This window comes from Rhopalosiphum maidis, chromosome 3 (genome assembly GCF_003676215.2).
Source record: "Rhopalosiphum maidis isolate BTI-1 chromosome 3, ASM367621v3, whole genome shotgun sequence".
NCBI lineage: Eukaryota > Metazoa > Arthropoda > Insecta > Hemiptera > Aphididae > Rhopalosiphum > Rhopalosiphum maidis.
The window spans coordinates 19,733,320-19,755,038 of NC_040879.1; the positions used below are offsets into that span (position 1 = coordinate 19,733,320).

Here is a 21,719-nt window from a genome sequence, read left to right on the forward strand (position 1 = left end):
TATTGATATGTATTAACACGGTTTATTTATTATTATTAATGTAATTGTCAAGATATAATAATTTATAGGTAGAATTTTATTAAAAATAAAAAATAGTTTTAACTAATTTAACTTAATGCATTATTCTTTAAGTTAACTTAAATTAGCATTTAGTCTTAAAAAAATAACTTTTTAATTTTTTAATTTCGAGAAAAATATAAATTTACAAAGTTAAGGCAAAAAATGCTTCACAAATGCTTGATGAAATGATGGAAAAAAGAAGTTGTGGTTCGCATAACTGATACTTTTAATGCACCGTAAATTAATAATAATTTAATAATATTATTATTGTGAATATAATACGATTATTTTTTATTTTCCGTTGAAAAATTTATGTCTTTTCAATTTTGTTCAACTATTGAGTAAACATGATAAAATATAATTTTCATATTATTAAGAAATTTATTACATGAATGAGAATAAACAGAGAAACCTAAAAAATATATGTAAACAAAAAAAAAGGGAAATTTAAAATGTTATATATTACATTTGTTTTCTTCTATTATCTGTTTTTTTTTCAAATTTTTTGACATATGTATTATATCTAATCTAACTATCGGTCATGAGTCATGTTTTATTTTTCTATAAAATATAATTCTATTTTCATCCTTATCGACCATCATGACTGCACTCATACATTTTTGTGTTATCTCTTTTTATTTGCTGGTATGAGTTATAAATTATAGAAGTTGATAACTATTGTTTCCTTAATCCTTAATAGATCGACACGGTGTTAAATGCATAGCAGCAGTATTTTTAATAGTCGATTAGAATTGTTTAGCCCCGTCAAAAATATATAAAATACCAACAACTAACCATAGGTAGGCAATCTGAAAAACCGAAAAAAATTAAAATAAATGTAAACATTCACATATCTTAGACAAAATAAGATAAGCTATAATGACCATATTTTTAACGGTCGCTTTAATCCCATCTCAAAATCGACTATCTATGTAACATGATTGTATTATATCTATAGTACAACGTGCAAACTCGTTTCTGCAATTATGTAAACTAAATACATATCTACTCGTATGTCTATGTTTATGAATGTAGCGTAAATGATCTCGAAATCGTTTCCGAATAGTACTTATTAATGTATACGCGTATATTATTATAGTGGTGTATTGTTTTTCTCTCGAGTATCGTTTTATTTGAAATATTAAAATATAAAATACACCTCCGGCGCGGTGGGCCACCGGCGCTTTCGCGTAGGTATGTGTATAAATGTACAGGTACACTACACAGGGCTTGCAGCAATTTAGGTATTTCTATTACCATTCCGCGTCGTTCGTTTAATATTCAATAGGTCCGGGACACGGTTCCAGACAAGTCGTTTTTCTATTCGTCCGGTCCCCACTACGTCTTGGTCCGCGGTCTTCCCGACGAGAAAGTCGAATAAAATAACTTATAACGTAAAAAAAAAAATAATAATAATAAATAAAATAAAAACAGTATACGAACCTAATGAATTATTCGAGTACCTAGTACTTACTATAATCACCAATCACAATGATAATAATATAATATAAATTATGAAAACGTTGAAAATTGCCATCATACTCGTACAATAGTCATTGTCCATAATCATAATCATATTTATTGCATATTATACCTATACACTTCACGTCTACATGTATTCATAAACAGAATAAACATTTAAAATATATTTTTTTTAATTTTCAAAAGGTTTCAAACGACTGATTTAACAAATCTAGTCGTTTTCGGTTAATTTATTTTAAAAATCGAAAATTATATTATTAGTGTTTAATTTTGTAGGTATCATAAAGTGCAAGCAAAATTTGAACGGAAAACTAGAATATAATATAATATGTACAGTGAGCGAGTATGTTCTAAAGTTACACTCATACAAGGACAAACACAATAACATACACTAAAATTTTCTATATTTTATAATCATTTTTAGTACAAATTTTCAAGTACCGATATAAATTGCGCTTTGTATACTAAAATTTTTAATACCAATAACACAAAAAAAATCATTCTTGTTACGCCTGAATACCATAATTGGTTTTCCATCATTGAGTTTTTGATAGTTAGGTAATTCTTAGAAAATATTTTTAACCGAAAACAAAATTTAATCTGTGTTTGATATTTCAATTTACGATTCATTGAATACCCTACGTGAAACTTTTAAAGCACTTTCGATACACTCAATCGTTTTTCTAAGAAATTCTCTCATATTTATAGAACTTAAAACAATAAGAACAGATTTCAAACATTGAAAAAAATAATACTCGATTCTTTGACATTTTTGGCTTAAATATTTGTTTATTTAGGTATATTTATATATTATTGTTATTATTATTATTATATCAAATCTTTATCATTTTTACTGTGAAACCCTAGTTATTTTCACTTAATATCGGAATTTCGAATATAAGACAACAATAATCGAGAATTCAATATCGTGTTTCATCAAAAATGTAAAAAGTCGTAAAATTTAAAATTATCTAAAACCTGTACATGCAGTAGCATGTACATTTCATCGTAACTTTCAATTATTACCTACATCTGGTCCTCTACTAAAATCTGAATAATAATTTTAAAAAAGTATGTACCTATACGGTTTACTTCAGTTTCTGAAAGATGATATAAGTAAATATTATTTGTAATTAATTTGTATTGATAATGAATTTGATAGATTAATCGGTTGTCAAATAAAGATATCACTGGACGCATGAGTCAATAATCGACAAAACATTTGTTGAAATTGACATTTGCCTGTACGCCTAATAATAGTTATAAATGTTATAATATTACTCTAATAATTGATATTTAAGTGGACAAAATAAGTTAAGATCGACATTTCAAACGTTTTAATATAAATTAAAAATTTAAAAATTTGACATTAAACCAAATCTATTTATAAAGAAATTAAATGTACATAAATGCATTTGTCGACTGATGCAATGGTTAGGCGTATATTGTAATATCATGTGTACATGATATGGTTTAACAATAAATTTAAACAAAAGTTTGACATTTAACGTATCAATTAAAATGTTTAAATATTTCAACGATAGCGTATAAGATGTTCAAATCATATTCCAATGTTAAATTTATAAATGAGATTGAATGTAATTGATTTTCCTATCATTAATAATCGACATGCGCTAAAATAATTATTATTCAAAATAACAATAATTGCGTATTTTTAAATTTTTTGAAAATGTAATGTTCATATTATTATTTATCAAAAAAAATTAAAAGCAAATTTTAAAAATTAAATTAAAATGAAGGAACACCTCATATAATTCTCCATAAAAAGAAATTTCTTGTCTGCGGTCAAAACAACGTTAATCTATCACATAGTATCTATCTATTCTTTTTTTTTCAGTCGATTTATTAGTAGGTACTTTGATTGTTGAATATCATAATAAACTCATGATTTTGGTTAGTATTCAAGTACACCAATATTTATATATTTTTAACACATGAAAAATATTTGTAATTTATTAATAATGCTAGAAAATTGTTTGATATATCGGAATTCAGCATTTAAGCTGAAATCAATTTTTTATTTTAAAACTAAATCTTCAGCTATAGTTTCACATTAACCATTGCAAAATATATTAGTAGTCAATATCATTATATTTTTGTTTATTAACTTACTTGCCATTTTTTTTTTCAACAAACTATCTTCTATGTATATATTTATATCATTTATTTAAATTGTACTTTGTTTAGGATTCTAGTGGTGCCTCTTTAAGGTCAACGTTTCTGTATAGGTACAATTATTATAAAAATGTAAAGGTCATGTGTACGTTCCGTAGTACGATTTGGAAACATTTAATAACATAAAAATATTTCTAATTCGCGGAGCCCCTCGAGAAGTTATTCTCGTAAAAAAAAAACAATTTAAATAAAGTGATAATTTTTTTGTACTGAACCATCCTGAAAATAAAGATTAAATAATAGTTTTTAATAAAATGTATACAGGAAGAATAAGTAGCTATAGTATATACATAATGTATGAATATATTATAAAATATAGTGATATTCGTGTTTTTTATATATTTATATAATAACATTAAATATATAATAATTAATTATTAAATAAAATAACTTTATGGCAAAACCATAAAGTAATTGATATTTATTTTATTGAAATGATTTTATAGTATTTAAATGGGCAATTAGAGTTACTTATAAGTCATGACTCGGACTTAATAATTAATTTAATTATAACATTTTATAAAAACATTAAACACTAGTTTGAATTTTAAAAAAACCAAGTTCAAAGACATTTTAGTATAACTTTATCAACTTTGCCGCGGGTGTCAGGTAACAATGTTGGTATTGGGGTTACTCGTATAAATAAAAAAAACCACAAAAGTGACGGCATACTGCGAACAAATTTTCTTGATATACAAATGCCACCAGTGAGAACGATTTAGCAACGATTAGAGGAACGTTTATTTGTTTATGTAACAAGAAAATCGATTTCAATTTTGATCTACTTATAAAATATGATATTGATCATTGCAAGTATTTCGATGTTTATTTAATCGATATAGGTACTACGCTCGTATTATGTCGGTTTTATCATAACAATAACAATAATATATTTATATACGTAATATAAAATATAGAGGTGCTTATTTACTCGTATAATTGACAATATTATTTATTTTAAAAAAGTATGGTAGTTTTAAATCTTACTGGTAGCTGTCGTGTTTCTTACCGATATTTCTATTTACATTCCGTATGATCGCACGTATATTGAGTTCTGAGATATATAAAAACAAAATCCGTCTATGCAAAAAAGAAAAAAAACAAAACATTCAAAGGTTTGAATTGATTCAAGTCAATATTATACAGAATAAATATTATTTTCAGGAAATAAAAAAGAGTTATCGTCTACATGCAACTACAATTTAATACTGAATACGGGCATAATAATATGCGACGCACGAACTCGAGCAATTCAAATATTTAGTCAACCCCGTGCGCCGTATACCTTATTGATACATGGTAGCTAGGGTGACCATACGGAGCGTTCAAAACACATGGCTGTCCAATTTTTGAGCAATGTGTTCTCCAGCTTGTCCCGAAAGATTTCTAAACTGGGCGCTATTTGTCCTGTTTTCTCCACGTGATTGTATGTACGGAAAATAAAAAATGTGCGCCAAACAGTATTTTTATAGTATTATATTGGATTATTGAAACCTGTAAAGTCAATAAAATTTTTAAGCAACAGTTTTATTTTTTTTTTTTTTTTTGTTTAAATAACGATCGAGTGCCGACGAACAATATTATTGTCGTGAAAAATAAACATTGCATGGTATAATAATTATAAATCCGCACGGTCCAATACGTCTCCTTATCTTACGAAAAACATCGTTTTATTTTTACTGAAGTATGGAAAAGCCAAAAATTTAAGATAGAGTACAATTTTATAAACGGTTAATTGATATATTGTAGGGTAAATAATATAATATATTATACAATATAAAGTGAAAAAGTAGTTAGCATCTAAAAAACATCTGTTTGAAAATAGAAACAATTTTTGGAGGTTTTTTTAAGAAGTTAAGCCACAGTTGTTTGTCCCGTTTGTTTTTCATAAGATATATATGAACGTCATGTCTCTATACACGAATAATTAAGTACAATATATTGATATGTGTTTAGGTGGGTTGGAAAACATAAGAATATAAAAATATGAATTATTGTTATATCTATACAATAGATTGTATAAATAAAAATAAAAACAGTTACATTTTTATGAAATTTAATTTGCACACAATAATTTAAACTTAAACAAATAAAATGTTGTGTAGACTGAAGTTATGTGGAAACATGTGGACTAGTATATTTTCAATAAGCAGGTCACGTCTTCTGATAAACATCAGTCATCGATTTGGCGTAAAATGATTTTTCTGACGTATGAAAAGTCGGCACCCCGTGCATATCTACACGGACTAATCCTTTGCAAATAATAATCTCTTGTCCACTTTCGGAATTTGCAGTTTTTGGCCAAGATTTCTAGTTTGTGATGTGGCTAACTAGAGTTGTCCTTTAGGTTATGCATTTTGGTAAGAAATCAAATATTTTTACTACCACTATACATATCAATATCAAGGCAGTGTAGTATTAAAACGCTTATTCAGATTATTTGTAGTTATCAAATATATGCATATAAATAATAATTATTGATAAGTTGTCAGAAATAAAAAATCTCAAAATATTGTTATTGATTGATTTCAATTATTATAAATACCTACTAACCACTGGTATTAAAATGTCAAAAGTATAAAAGCATTAGGTTTTGAATTTTGGGTCAATGCGCAAAATATACTTTTTAAACTTTTTCAAAATTAATTTTCAATGCACGATTTTATTTATTTATTTTTTTTAGAATATTATGTGGCGACTTGTTTCTAAGACTTTTTTTTATTAGTTCATATCCAAAAAATAAAACATATTTTACTATAATGGTCTATAGTACTATAGGTTGAAACTAAGTACGGGTATTTAGTCGTGTTTTTCTATGCTATTCTTATGCGAAACGTTAAAAACGAATTAAAAATGTATTAATTTTAAAAAGTTGTTGCGCTTTAAGTACACATAATAATTACATTTTTTTATAGGGACGCATAATAATAAAAACAAATGCATAATATTTAACATCTTTTAGTACGTATAACCCTGGGTTAATAATAATATAATTTAATATAACATATAAACAACACGCGAAAACGCATAATATCCATTTCTTCGACGACATAATAGTATATCTATGCCCGCAGATCGATTTCGGTTCTAATTAATATATATCATTATTATCATTATAATGTATAAAATACTTGATAAACTAATATTCTGCGTGACATTTACATACAGTTTATGTTATAAATTATAATATTGGTCGTGTCCGATTGTCTGCGCGCGGCAGTCGATCGTTCTGCAGTCATTAAAATAACGTATGACGCGTTTTCCGTAGATCGCGGTCCGCACAGATAATCATATTATTAAGATAGCTGATAAAAAAAACAAACGGCGGTTTCGATTGATCGATATGTAAACATTATTTACACACATATATATACAGAGTGATTTACCAAGTATTCGTCGATCTCTCTTTCTTCTGCAATATCACAGTTATAAAAATCTTATTTTAGGTTTTTTTTTTAATATATACTTAAAGGTCTTGTTTTAAAATGCTTAAAAATTTTTTACTACTTAAAAAGTATCCTGTGCAGATAAAAACTACTGTTTTTCAAATAGAGACGTCCGTTTTTGCTATTAATAAATTATTAGATGTATAATTTTATTGGAAATTTTCATGTACCTAATTCGAAATTTGAACGAGTAAGCTTTTTATTTATTGAAATCGTATACTATAAGAATAATTGATTATATCATCAACGGTAAATATTCCATTTTTTTAAAAATGGTTCAATCGTAAAAAATCATAAGATCTGATGTTAAAGTAACTGAAAAACTGCTCGTTTAAATTTTGAATAGACGGTACATAAATATCGTGGATTCCTTTGAAAACAGAAAATTACATACCACCACTGGACACTACTACTTATAAGTAGAACAAAAAAAAATAAATAAATAAAAAAACGTGATCTTTATGTTAGTTCATTTCAGAGTTCTAAAAATCGGAATTTAAAATATACATTGATTATTGAATGAAAAAAATTGGTGGAAACTCGTGGAATCGTTCTGTATACACCATCGCGTATATAATCTGCAGTTATATTGTAACGACGTTATAATGTCACGAGCGGCGATTTGCGACCGATTGTTTTACGGCGGCAACAATAATAATGTGACGATAATCATCGTCATTAACGACGACACGCCGGCCGTCGATACGATCGCAGTGCGAGTGTCACGATAGCGTTCGAACGTCGGTCTCGCGTACAACATATTAAAATCTCTCGCCAGAAGAAGCCTTTCCGCCGTGGAAAAATAGTTCGTGTTCGCGGGTGCGTGCTAAAGAACTCACAAGCAGACTTACGACCACGGTATCGTAATACGGTAGTTTATTAACCAGGTACTTAATAATCGTACGTGTAATATTATAAGGTCATCGCAGTGCCACCGGGCCTGCAGCGGTAAACTATCGATAAACGGATATTATAACGTATCGCACGATCGGTAGGTATACAACCCGTCCAAGTTCGTCTTCGCGCTCGACAATAATAACCGTTATGATCGGGGAAAAAAACGGTGGTTTACTTTTTCAATATGTATACCTATATATGTATACGGGATGCGGTGTTCGGACCACCGTTTTTTAAATCGTAACGGTTGCCGCCGAGTGCCAAGACGAACCGAACGGATTTTACTAATACGCACCAATTATATTCGCGGTGTAGTAACTCACATTTTCGAGTAAGTAAATTAATATAATCTAAAACTGTCGAGTTGTCCACTGTAACGGCGGCGGCATTTAATAAATCCAAAAGCTCTACGCATAATATGTGCGTGTTGCATATATTGTACGCTTAAATACGCAATAGAAATAGTATACAGTTGTGATGAGTCGAGTTATTACGTCCTATACCGTATCGTGTCGAGAGTGCGATATCTCTCTGTATATAATAGAATGAGCGTATATTATATTCGAATAATGTCGTTCGTTTTTTTTCAAACGGTTTTTCGTCTCTAACCCGCGCAATGCGCAGCACTACCGCGATATCTTTAGACTCGCGTACCCACCATAATATTATTTTTGTTATATTTTATTTATTGAGATGAACGCCAAAGTCGGCCCTATTCTCTATTACACGTTACCTATTATGCACTATGCCTATAATGTAGATTTAAGGTTTGTCTTGCGTTTTAAACCGAACGCCACGTGTGTATTTCCGTCACGTTGCAGACCACATTCACGCCGAGCAGTTTTGCCGAGCTGCTGTCCGGTTCGTATTCCGAGCTGCCGCTGAACGAGGAGATCGACTCGCTGACCGACGTACACGCCGTGCTGACGGACGCGGCTGAGCAACAACAGCAACCGATTCACCAGCAACAGCACCAGCAGGATGGCGGTTCGGGCCTCCAGTTGCCGAGTTTCCAGGAGACGTATGCCGCCACTGGCGTAGGGTTCAAAATGGAAGAGGATTACGGTCCGCCGACCACTGCTGCGGCCGCGGTGACTTCAGTCGCTTATCATCAACACCACCATTCCCATCTGCACCACCACCACCACCAACAGCAACAACACCAGCAGCAGCAGCAGCAGCAGCAGCAGCAACATCAGCATCATCAGCAACAGCCGGCGCATCACCAGCTCCTACACCAACACCACGTCCAACAACAACACCAGCAGCAGCACAACGGACAGCAACATCAGCAACAGCACCACCATCACGGATCGGCGCCCCCGGCCCCGCCGCTCATACATTTCGACTATCACTTTCAGCACTTTCCGGGCGCGTTGCCGCCGCCGTCTCAGCAGCCGCCTGATTCGCCGACCGCCGACCAAGGCGGCACAGCGTCCGTATTCGAACCTATGTTGGATCACGTGGTGGTCATGTCGCCCAAGCAACACCATCAACAGCAGCACCACCACCACCCACACCACCAACAACCACACCAACATCAACAGCAACAGCAGCAGCAGCAGCAGCAACAACAACAGCATGTCGTCGTTGCCGTCAATCACCAGCACCACCATCAACAACAACAACAACAACAACAGTCTCTACAAGTGACTCAGCCGCCGCCGACGACGCCGCGGCCGACGGCCACGTCTCTGATGATTGACGCGGCCACGGAGCAGTTGCAGCACGTCGTCAACAACGCCGCTATGGTGGACGCCGCCGCAAGGTCCTCGAGGACTTCGTCGGTCGCGGCAGTGTTGGCGCTCAGGGCCGCTACCGATCCGTCAGCTAGGTGAGTCCCAAATTTACAGCATACCATTATAATACGAGTATTATACACCGCAGGGGTCAGGGGTCACCTGCATGTGGTAGATGAACTTTTTCTGGCGCGCAGATAGACATCTTATTTTTATTTTTCCTTTACTCAGTAACAACATGCAAGTGATCGACATAAAAAAAAAAAAACGCAGACGCTGATTTCAAAATATTTATTTTACATAAATAAAACCATCATACTAGTATCTCAGGTCCCGAAAATCTATTTAAAATTAAGTTTTTCTTAATAAAGTTATAAAACTCATACCTTTATGTATGAATAATTGTCAAATATGTTCTTATAAATGAAAAATGATTAATTATTCAAAATATACGCATATAACTTTTAAATATGCACTCGTATTACCACGAAACAAATTTATATTTTACTTAGCTAATGGTTGATGAAAAACATGCAAGCTCCTAGAGGTCCCTAGCCCCTAGTAACGACATAACGGAGTGATATATCTGTGCGCCTATTGACTTTCGGGTAGTCAAGGCGAAAATAAATTACAATAATTAGCTTTTAGTTGACGTCTATGGGGAAAGAATCTAATGTAACGCAGTTAAAAGCCTGTTTTTAATTCATATTTGTTCGATATATATATATGTATGTATACTATACATATTATAAAATTAACGGTAAAAGTCATTTGATAGTTTTTTTAATATTACAAGAAATATCAAATGACAATACAAATTTAAAATAACCCTGCGAATTATGTACATAAAGTACGACACGAACCTACAAAAATATAGTTATATACATATCACACGTTCCGTGCGACCCGTCCGGTTCCAAACGCGGTCGTATACAATTTATTCGAAAACGTATTATTCTTACAACTTAGTCGATAATTACAATCGAATCCGATATCGATCGCTTTACCCGCGTAATATATTTTATTAAATGGGTACCCATATCATGCGCGAGAAAACCGCGTTCCAAGCTATTATCGTGAAAACAACCCTAACAGCGTGCAAAACATATTATATTTTGCGCATAAATATGTTCGTTGTCGTCGCTCACCGAAACGCGTTTAATATCAAATATAATCGTGCAAGTACCATTATCATAATTCATCATATCGATCTACGTCAACAGACCTCCTATAAGTCATATTAATAAGGTGTGTATAATATGTATTAAATATTTTATATACGATATTATCCCGAGTAAGGTTACCGTGATGTGAGTTTATAGGATGACGAAACCAAACATTTTTTTAATACCTATGTGTTTACTTTAGTAGTTTAGTGGTTTTCACTATGTTTTTCACGTTGGTCAAAATACTCGGAAAAGGGGGATACTTTTATACGTCTTACACATTTTTGTTTGATAATTAAAAAAATTTTGTTTTACTTTTCTGAAACCAAAGTATTGAATTTTGATGAGTTTTTTAAAGCTATTTGTGTTAATAAAAGTTATTATCGAAAATTCTGATAACTAGGTACTGAAATTGTTAACTAATTTACTCTTCCTGGTCTTGCCCTATACCTATACAAAACGCACCAACCAATGACCGTACAGTTTATTATTACGTGACTACAGGTATACGCACAACATTTTATTACAACTCGTAATAATTACTAATTAGCTTTCCTCTATAATCGTTTATCATTCGTGAAAAATCGAGAGCCATATCATCATAGCATCACACCGTCGAAGTACTTATCAAACCTCGGCGCACGTTTTATATAACATGATCGCAATGACAGACTATGAATAAAATTCGACCTGGAAAAACTATTTTACAATACAATTTTTTTCATTCCGGATAAATTTAGCGATATTTTTATTTTTTGTGGTATACGTCCGTGCCTATTTTCAAAAATCTTAATGAACATTTTTCTCTCAAGTTAATAATTACTAAACAAATTAATTCCTATTTTGTACTAAAATATATAAACAGAATATACGTAAATACTATACAATTTAAAAAGAATGTACGTTTAGTTTTTTTCATAGTTTATTTTATCAAATAAATCACTTTTATTTTAAACAGTGTCAACAATGTCTTTAACATCAATATTATTCAATATACACTATTTTGCACAGCCATAAGCGGGAATGACTCTAATTATTATTTTAATAAATAGTCCGCTGCCCACTGCTGCGGCTCACCACTAACAGTCCCGACATCCCGCCGGACCTCGTTCGCTAATGTATAATGTATAATTTACCTACGAATAAATATTACTGTTGCACACACAACACGCTACACATACATAGACAATGAACGTTATAATAATAATTGATAATTATCAGCAGCTGCTGGGGCCCGGATTTGAATAATTTCAAAACAGTATTTTTTTTACCCGTGATTCGATTCATTTTATAATAATGTAGGTATATACGGACTACGTGATAATATTACCATGCAATATAATAATATATACATTTCGGCGTTTTTAACTTATTATTCAAAATACATTATTTTTTTTTTCGTTGCAAAATCGACAACATTCTTCATCACTCTTTCGATGATACCATGTAATTTGTAGCATAAGTATTGTGTCCGCTGGTGACATTTGATAAAATTATAGCTATTCAAAAAATACTTTATGTAGAAGAGTTAATATAGTTTATAATTATAAAAAGTACATTAAATCAAATTACTTAAAATATTAAGACCAATATTAACAACAGATATTTGCTATACAAACAAACGAAATAATCAAGGTTATACGATATATTTCATATTAATGAGTGCTCAATAATTTAATGTCAATAAAAATTAAAGGATATAATAAGCTGATATAATACGTGCATGATACATTGATACAATCCAGTAATTATATTCCAAGTTAATATCGATGATAAAAATATAGTTAGCATTTTTCAATAGCGATTATAATGAAAACACATTATTGCTCTAAGCAATAGGAAATAGCACGGCATAACTATTACCATATCTATCACAATTTAGAGCGAATTAAATAATATTATAATATGGTATGAGTGATATTTATGATACGCTTCGGGAAGACTCTCTGCCAAATTTCCAGACCGTGGCTATAAACTAAGACTTTGGCGAAACAGTTTTTACTACTCATATCCGTTATTATTTTGCGACAACAACAACACTCGGGATTTCTTGTAAAACTCGCATATCTCTCTCTCTCTCTCTCTCTCTCTCTCTTTCTCTCTCTCCTTCTCTGCAACCTGCAATCAAGCTCAGTGTTCCGCGTACACGCTGACTGGAGCAGTCTTTTTTAATAAATAATCTGGTAAACGCCTACGCTTGCAGTTTTTCAAACCTAATCCAGAGCTTACATTATTGCGTATATCGTATACCTATAGTTTATATATATATATATATGTATTATTGTGCGATATGTGTGCAGGGCCTGTTCAGAGGTTTTTTGCCACCCTGGACAAAATATCTAATTTACGCTACACGTATTCATTTGATTATTTGTTTTGTTGGGTAGGGACTAGGGGGTATAGGAAAATAAACGTTATACGAAAATGTCTCCATTTATTAATGACACATAATATTATTTTAAATCGTCGATTTTACGTATTTTAATTAAAAATATATTCCATGCTCGGTTTAACAGCTGGCTTTAGTCGTAATGAATCCGAAAAATCCTCTTGCCATGTCCCGGGATCAGATAAATTTGCATTAAATTTAAAGTAATTTTTTCCTCTCCCACACGCTCTGTACATCTCGTTCTATCCTATCCGTATTGTAACGCCGTGCAGGTTTGTCGCATGCGTCAAGTCATTGTTTTTTTTTTTTTTTTTTTTTTTTTTTTTATTAATTATTACTAATTAATTGTTTTTTTCCTATTGCAGCAGCATGACGCCGAAAATACGGCATTGCATCAACACGCTGTCGGTGACCGTGCCCGTCGAATGTTCGCCGCCTACGCCGGACGCCGCTTGTATTATGCCGCAGAGGAACGCCACCGCCGCCGTGGCCACTGCTCCGTCTTCGCCGTCCCAGTTGTGCGCGGTCTGCGGTGACACGGCCGCGTGCCAGCACTACGGGGTGCGCACGTGCGAAGGCTGCAAAGGTGAGCGCCGACAATTAAGTGTTTACAATTTTCGCGTCAATCCGTTTACTATGACTTTTGCCTTTTATCGCGTTATTTTAGTCGACACGAGTCATATTATCTGTACGTTTATGGCCAATACCACTGGTTTCGTGTACAATTTATTATTTGTGACTTCGGTTCAGTCATGGCGACGGGCCGTGGAAACTCTGTTAAATATCTCTGATACATTTTTAATTATTGGCTGGATATTAAAAATATATTGGCTAGAGATAACAAATGGGGGTAATTTGATTTTCTCGCTGCGGCGTCGGCGATCAAAGACTGTGCACGACAACTGTGGATCGATTGCTGTTATATTATTACTATCACTATTACGCGTTTATCCATTATTGACACATAAACTAAATAATAGTCATGCGATTATTTCAAAGCAGGTCAATTCTTTCAATATTTTTCCGATATCGTTCTCAGATGGTTTGGCAATTATGAATTTTTTCAACCATGAAATAGGATTTTAGTTTTCGAGCAGTGAAGGCACTCCAAAAGTCGCACGTTGTCTGTAGATTTTAACACGTGTGTTGTACTATACGTATACTTCAAAAAGTACGTCATTTTAGTTTCTTAGAAAATTAAATACAAAATAAAATCATGCGTTAGACTATTTTTGAACAAATTGAGCTATACAAAAAATCGGTTTTCGCTAAAATAAAAAATATAGCTCCGGATACAGCAAATGAAATCTATTCTATGTCCTAGAAATAGCTTTACTTGAAAAACTCGATAATACATCAGTCAACTGGAATATTAAAATATTAACCGATTACGTTTAATAGATCAATCTTATACCGTCCTATTAAAGCGATAATATATTATTTCATAGTGATTAACTATGTATTGCATTTTTCTGTGATGTAGGATTTTTCAAACGGACCGTCCAGAAAGGCTCCAAGTACGTTTGTCTGGCCGATAAAAACTGTCCGGTGGACAAACGTCGACGGAACCGGTGCCAGTTCTGTCGATTCCAAAAGTGCCTGCAGGTGGGCATGGTGAAGGAAGTGGTGCGAACCGACTCGCTGAAAGGTCGTCGTGGCCGGTTGCCGTCCAAGCCCAAATCGCCTCACGGATCGCCGCCCAGCCCGCCCGTGTCGCTCATCACCGCGCTCGTTCGGGCCCACGTCGACACCAATCCAGATTTCTCGTCGTTGGACTACTCGCAGGTAACAAACACTCGTTCCGTAAAAGAAAAAAAATCCTAAAAAACGTATTTCTTTTCTTATAAGCTTACAGAGACAAACGCGTCTCGCGTAAACGCCCTTTGCGTGTTTCGTTCCACATGCGATTCCGATTTATTACGATAATATAAGGATACATCTATTATTCGTCCTTATTCGACTGTTCAATTCGTCACATGCTTACTCATGAGCAGCTACGACTTAGATGGTTAGATTTAATATCATAATATACGACTGATGTAAACAAAAAAATAAAATCGAATCTATAAGAAACACAAATACCGCAATATGTATTTTTTATTCGACGTTTTGAGCGATGCATATGCTTTACGATTATACGCGTTTTTTAGTTAGATAAATAATAATAGGTATATTATAAAATACTCAATTATTAGTATAATCTATAGTTGGTATAAACCGTGTTAAATCAAGTATAAATCTTAAAACTGGAAATTATGGGTAGCTTACATAAATTATCTTCTCGCGATTGGACGACAAGTCATTACCCTAGTCAGCGAAATCGTTTGATTTTTTTTTTTTTTTTGTATGTTAATAAGATCTCCGTCGACGAAAATATTGGTCGATAAAAAAATCTTAATCACTTTATCTGTGACGTTAAACCTATACCCTATACGTAATATCTACGTATTTTTTTTTTTACTTTTTACTGCAGAAACGCATATATGTATACAACTCAATGCTATTTAAGACATGAGTAGGTACTTTAATCCCTAACACGCTTCTACCCACCCCGTGTTTATTACGCGTATTTTATTATTATTTATACGCATTGTCTATTTTCACTCTCGTTAATAACACAATACACGCGCGCTGGTATTAAATTCCCACGCAATGGTTATAATAATAATATATCGACTGTTTGTCGAAAAGAAAACCACGCGAAGGTGGTGAACATTTCTTCTTAAACATATGGTATGTGTGACAAAAAATATTGTTGTCGTTCGAGTCTTATAAACATAATATATATTATTCTGCTGGTACGTTCATCATATATATTATATAGGTTAGGTATATACGTACCTACAGGGTGATTGTTTTACCACGAAACACTCGATATTCCTCAAGCTCAACAACCGATCTAACCCTATGGCTCAGCATGTTTACGTTAGATTTTCTCAGGCTTTTAGGTTAACTTTGATAAAACTTTAAGAGATGTCAAGTGTAGGTAAATATCACAATAAAATAATCACGATATACGATATATATATACCACGGTAAGGATTGTATTTCGGTGTACAGTAAAGTTATACTATGTCTTAGGTAATATTAGGTAATATTATGATTGTATTAACGGTGTTTTCTCTAGTATCACGAACCAAAGCCGTTTGAGCCACTGATCACCGAAGCGGAAAAAATTCAACAGTTTTTCGGACTGCTCACGACATCCGTGGAAGTTATTAGACATTTCGCCGAAAAGATACCGGGATTCAAAACTCTGTGCAAATCGGATCAAGATTTATTATTTCAGTCAGCGTCTTTGGAACTATTCGTGCTCCGTCTCGCGTACAGGTACATGTCAAATAATTATTCGTTTTGGTAATTTAATTTTTAATGTTGTTTAAAAAAAAATATTTTTATGGCCTTTTATGCTACACGCCCCTCCACAAAGGACATTTTCGGATGTACCAATCATATACGGCTATACTTACTTATTGTTTTGATACCTAACTTTATTATGTTCATTATCACATAACATAATACTACCGCTTAAATCAAATTATATCGCAGAAGAGTAAAGACACCTATATTCACTAGACTATTAGAGCATAAAGAGGGGCGATTATCACCATTGGGTTTTAAAACACTTTATTGAATTATAGGACAATTATTTATCTGTTTTATTAATAGAATACAATTTATTTTTAATAATTAAATTAATGTAGTAAGTCCCCTCCTCTCAACAATTGGTGAAATATATTATTTATCAATTTAACATTACCTAGTCAATGCATGCCTATATAACTACATTGATAATAGTTTTTGTTGTTTTTATTAAGCTTAAGCTAATGCCTTATTTGATTTTCCCTTAGGACAAAATACGCCGATACGAAACTAATATTTTGTAACGGGGTGGTTCTGGACAAACAACAGTGCCACAGGAGCTTCGGCGATTGGTTACAAGCAATATTAGACTTCAGTCAATCATTACACTCGCTGGACATCGATATATCATCTTTCTCTTGCCTGTGTGCCTTAACTCTGATTACAGGTATACATTTTTATCTTTAAATATACTGTAATTTGTACCGGTAACTACAACCTATTATGTGTCAATCGTAATAATATCCTATAATATTATATAGTAACGTATGAACAAAGAAGACACCTTTCAGGATCTTTTTATTCAATTATTATAAACAATAATAATAACACGTAAATAATCTAAATTAACAGAACTACAAAAAATCTAATCCGGTACACTATTTGTTCTCAACCATCAGTCTGTGACATGCTATAGGTGGTTAATTCAATAAAACAAACTTGGTTGGTTTCTCAACTATATAGGTAGTTGTAGTCTTCTCCATAGAATTTTCTCACCCAAAACTGTATTTTTAGGTTTATAATTTCATGATTACGCATCTAACTTATCTAATACGAGATTATAAGCAATACTTTGAATAATTAGTACCTGATACCTATATAAATATATATTAAAATATAAAATGCACATAAGCAGTATTTTATTTTTTATTCTTTATATGGTTACATAAATATAATGTACTCGTATTATATATATATATATATATATATATATATCTAATATACTTTTATATATTTATATTATAATATATCAAGTTGCTTAATTTATCGTAAGGTATGAAATATTTTAATACCCTATGTCATTAAAATGGAAAGTTCAAGAAACATAATTATTTATTATTATTTTACTTTATAAATTTCGTAAATACGTATTTTTAAAATAAAAGAAAAACCATCGGAATTTATAATTGAATTGTTTCAATCAAAACGTATTTAAGTTATATATTTTTTTTCTTATAATTAGAAAAATAATGATCTTTAAAACTTCAGCTATTTATATTTTATTTCAGTATTTCAACTTAAAATTGTTAACTTTAGTAAAATGTATTGCTATGTTAATCTTTTTTCGAATAGAGAACACAGCTATATAAAAATAAAATTTGCGTATCTTAATGTCAAAAACTCTTTTGTTGCGCGATTGACTCATAAAGATGTACCTAAATTGACATAGTAGATGTGAACACACAGAGTATCGCTTACACCGAGTCGTAGTAAAAGTGAACGCAGTAACCACAACGCCATCTAGTGTCTACTGCGAAGTCAAAACGTCTGGCGATAGAGCGTGAAAACATAATAATATTATGTTTAATGTATTAATGTATAACGTGTGGATAATATTATTGAGCAAAACATCAAACACTAGGAGAAACAGCATACGATACCTATTTTCAATACCGTAAATTTAATTTTTACAGACCAAGAATTTTCGCATTTATTTATGCATAAAACGCATATAAATTTACAATAAAACATAACATTTAAATTTGACGCGACTAATAAAAAAATAAAAATTATCATAATATCTACCGGTTACCATTGAGTACAATCATAGAATAGGTGATGAAAATATGGCCAAAAATTGACAATAATATATAGTTTGATATAGCACGAAGAAATGTTTAAACATTTAAGTTCTATAACCAATACTAACATATTATATACAATATGCATAAATATAAGATAACGTAAATCATACACATTGCATATCATAGCCAACAGCCAAAGTTAAGTGTTCTATTAAATATATACATTTCGAATTTCCCTAGCAATTTAATTTCTACGTTCACGTGCGTATATAATGAGAGATTTTTTTTATCAAATTTTAACGACACGCATATCTACGAGAACTTAAATTGTATCATCTCACGATATTATATTATTGAAATAAAGTTACTAATATTATTCTTATTCGAAATTTACAGAAACCTAGTTAATTTTTATGCAACAAAATAAATATTGTGTAGCCAAACCCCAATACTTGTTAGAGTGAATATTTGCTTAAATTAATAATAATTTGATATCTGTAACTTAACGATAAACCTATCACTTGTGTTCGCAAATGTGTTATGCGTTGTGTACAGGTCACGCCTACACGACGAGACGTCTTCTTAACAGAGTATTCTGTCATCGACCACCATCATAATAATCTGTTAAAATATGTCTGTATATTATAAGTATAACTATCACTTCAGTATTATTACGCAATTCTATTGCGCAAAATATTGTGTGATAAAATGTTTTTAATGAAATGATAACCGTCTGTCGTCTGTACAAACGTTATAATATTATAATACGAGTGTAAAGTTCGTGAAAATATTAAATTTTAAACTTGTGCGTGATTTTTGTCCTCAGAACGGCACGGTCTCCGGGAAGCGAAAAAAGCTGAACAGATCCAGATGAAAATCATCAATTCTCTGCGGGAACACATCACGTACAGCATGTCCGATTCGCAGCGCAAGTCTTATTACTTCTCGAGACTACTGGCAAAACTGCCCGAGTTGCGTTCGCTCAGCGTGCAGGGGCTCCAGCGGATATTCTACCTGAAACTGGAAGACCTGGTTCCCGCCCCGCCGTTAATCGAGAACATGTTCATTGCTAGTTTACCATTTTGAAGAACACGACCATCCATCCATATATACGTTATTATGTAACGTAAAACCATCGAAGTGAATACGATTTTCTTAGTAACCGGCATCCGTTAATCATATCTATTCAATTCTGTTATACCTATACGTATATTATATTATTGTTACCTACATCAATACTTAAATAGCGTATAGTATTGTACGTATATAAGATAGCGTGTTTCATTATTATTATTATTATTATTATTATTTTTATTATTATTATCATTATTATTATTTTTATTATTATTATTTTTATTATTTTTATTTTATTAATACTTTTATTTTATTTTTTCGTTGAGTTTCGAAATTTATCCAAGCCCGCGGTATAAAGATCCTCTTAAAGTCTAGGCCACGTAACTATTGTTGGAAAATTTGTTTGCTCCCCCCCCCTCTACTAAACCAAAAAATGAAAACAACGCTATCGAATTTAAACCATAAAACATTCAAAAACAAACGTTCCACGGACAGGTCTCCGTTTTTCCACGACCCTACCCCCTACACCACTATCCACCAACAATCTAAAACCCCGGGTTTCAAATATCAGACATGAAAAGTTTGCTATTTTTACAAACGCGTTTTTTACCATGTTTATAAATATTTCGTGGTTTGGGTCATACAGTTGTACATTATGCTTGTAAAAACTATAGACGTATAACCCACAAGAGCACAATATTTGATAATAATATAATGTCCGACCAATTTAATGGAATTCTGAACACTCTGTACAAATTGTTTATGCACACACATATTATTATGATGTCTTAAATTTACTATTATTTAGTAATAAAATTGTATTTGCCGTTTATGCGTTTAGCCTACTTTGATCATTATGTATATTATTATAGAAAGGTTCACGTTAGTTAACTTTAATATTATTATGATACATTTACGCGTGCACTCCAGTGGTGAGGTGAATTCAAACGTTGATGAAGGTCTTTTTTTAACAAATCAGACCGCTCACCAACGAATTCCCTATAAATAACCTTTTAAAATTTGATTTAAATATGGGAATAAACTACAACTACATAATACCCCCATCCACTTAGTAATACTACACAAGTGGTAGAGGCCTCTAAGACACTTCCTTCGCTATGCCACTGTATCTACGCGCATTTGAGTGTGTCTATATGTTTGTGTGTGTGTGTGTGTGTGTGTGTGTGTGTGCGTGTGTCGTATGATTGATATATATGCTTAAATAATTAAATATAAACCTTATAGTATATAGAATACATTGCATTTATTTAACTGATTATTACTTAATTTTAGTCGTCAAGAAATGTTAAAAACAAAATGCCGTTTGTGCGACATAATTATATAATATTATATAGCCTTGTTGTAAAATGTTTTGTTAATTTCTTTACGGAAAAATGTGTTAAATTTATAAACTGTTTTTTTTTTCTTTTCTCGCTTCACTGCCGTGAAATATTATTGTTAGTGGAACTTATCATCGGTTTCATTCCTTCTGTAGTTATGTAATGTAATAAAAAAAATATGTATTGACATTTTAAAAACCTTATTTTTAGTATCGTTTGTATCCTTGTATTTAAAAAAAAATGTTCATTATAATAATATCTATTTTATAGTATATAATATTATTATATACAAATTACAAATACTATATTTCATGTTTGTAAAAAAAAATGAAACCGGCAAATAGCCAATAGGCATTTTTTATTTAAATGTATGGTTTTATTGCTTTATATGTTGTAACTATATATTATATTATATAATTTCAGAGATATGCAAAACTATATAAAAGTGTAATTTTTGCCCGTTTTACGTTCGTCCGTTGTACTTTTGTGTGTGATTCAGAATAAAATATATGTTTCATTATTATATACAGCGGTGTAAAACAG

General features: G+C 31.8%; 1 protein-coding gene across 7 annotated transcripts in view; it reads left to right on the forward strand.

Annotated features, from left to right (window-relative positions):
* LOC113557274 (nuclear receptor subfamily 4 group A member 3-like) overlaps nucleotides 1-21,112 on the forward strand; it is a 71,332-nt gene extending 50,220 nt beyond the window's left edge. For 6 of the 7 annotated variants that reach the window (XM_026962710.1, XM_026962711.1, XM_026962709.1 and 3 more), the window contains exons 3-8: nucleotides 8,903-9,915; nucleotides 13,741-13,961; nucleotides 14,859-15,160; nucleotides 16,503-16,705; nucleotides 17,227-17,405; nucleotides 19,589-21,112. In XM_026962710.1, the coding sequence (XP_026818511.1) occupies nucleotides 8,903-9,915; nucleotides 13,741-13,961; nucleotides 14,859-15,160; nucleotides 16,503-16,705; nucleotides 17,227-17,405; nucleotides 19,589-19,848 (2,178 nt within the window). In that variant the 3' untranslated portion in view covers nucleotides 19,849-21,112. The remainder of the gene's footprint in view (nucleotides 1-8,902; nucleotides 9,916-13,740; nucleotides 13,962-14,858; nucleotides 15,161-16,502; nucleotides 16,706-17,226; nucleotides 17,406-19,588) is intronic. The other variant, XM_026962706.1, reaches the window with a different exon arrangement.
* Nucleotides 21,113-21,719: the final 607 nt, after the last annotated feature.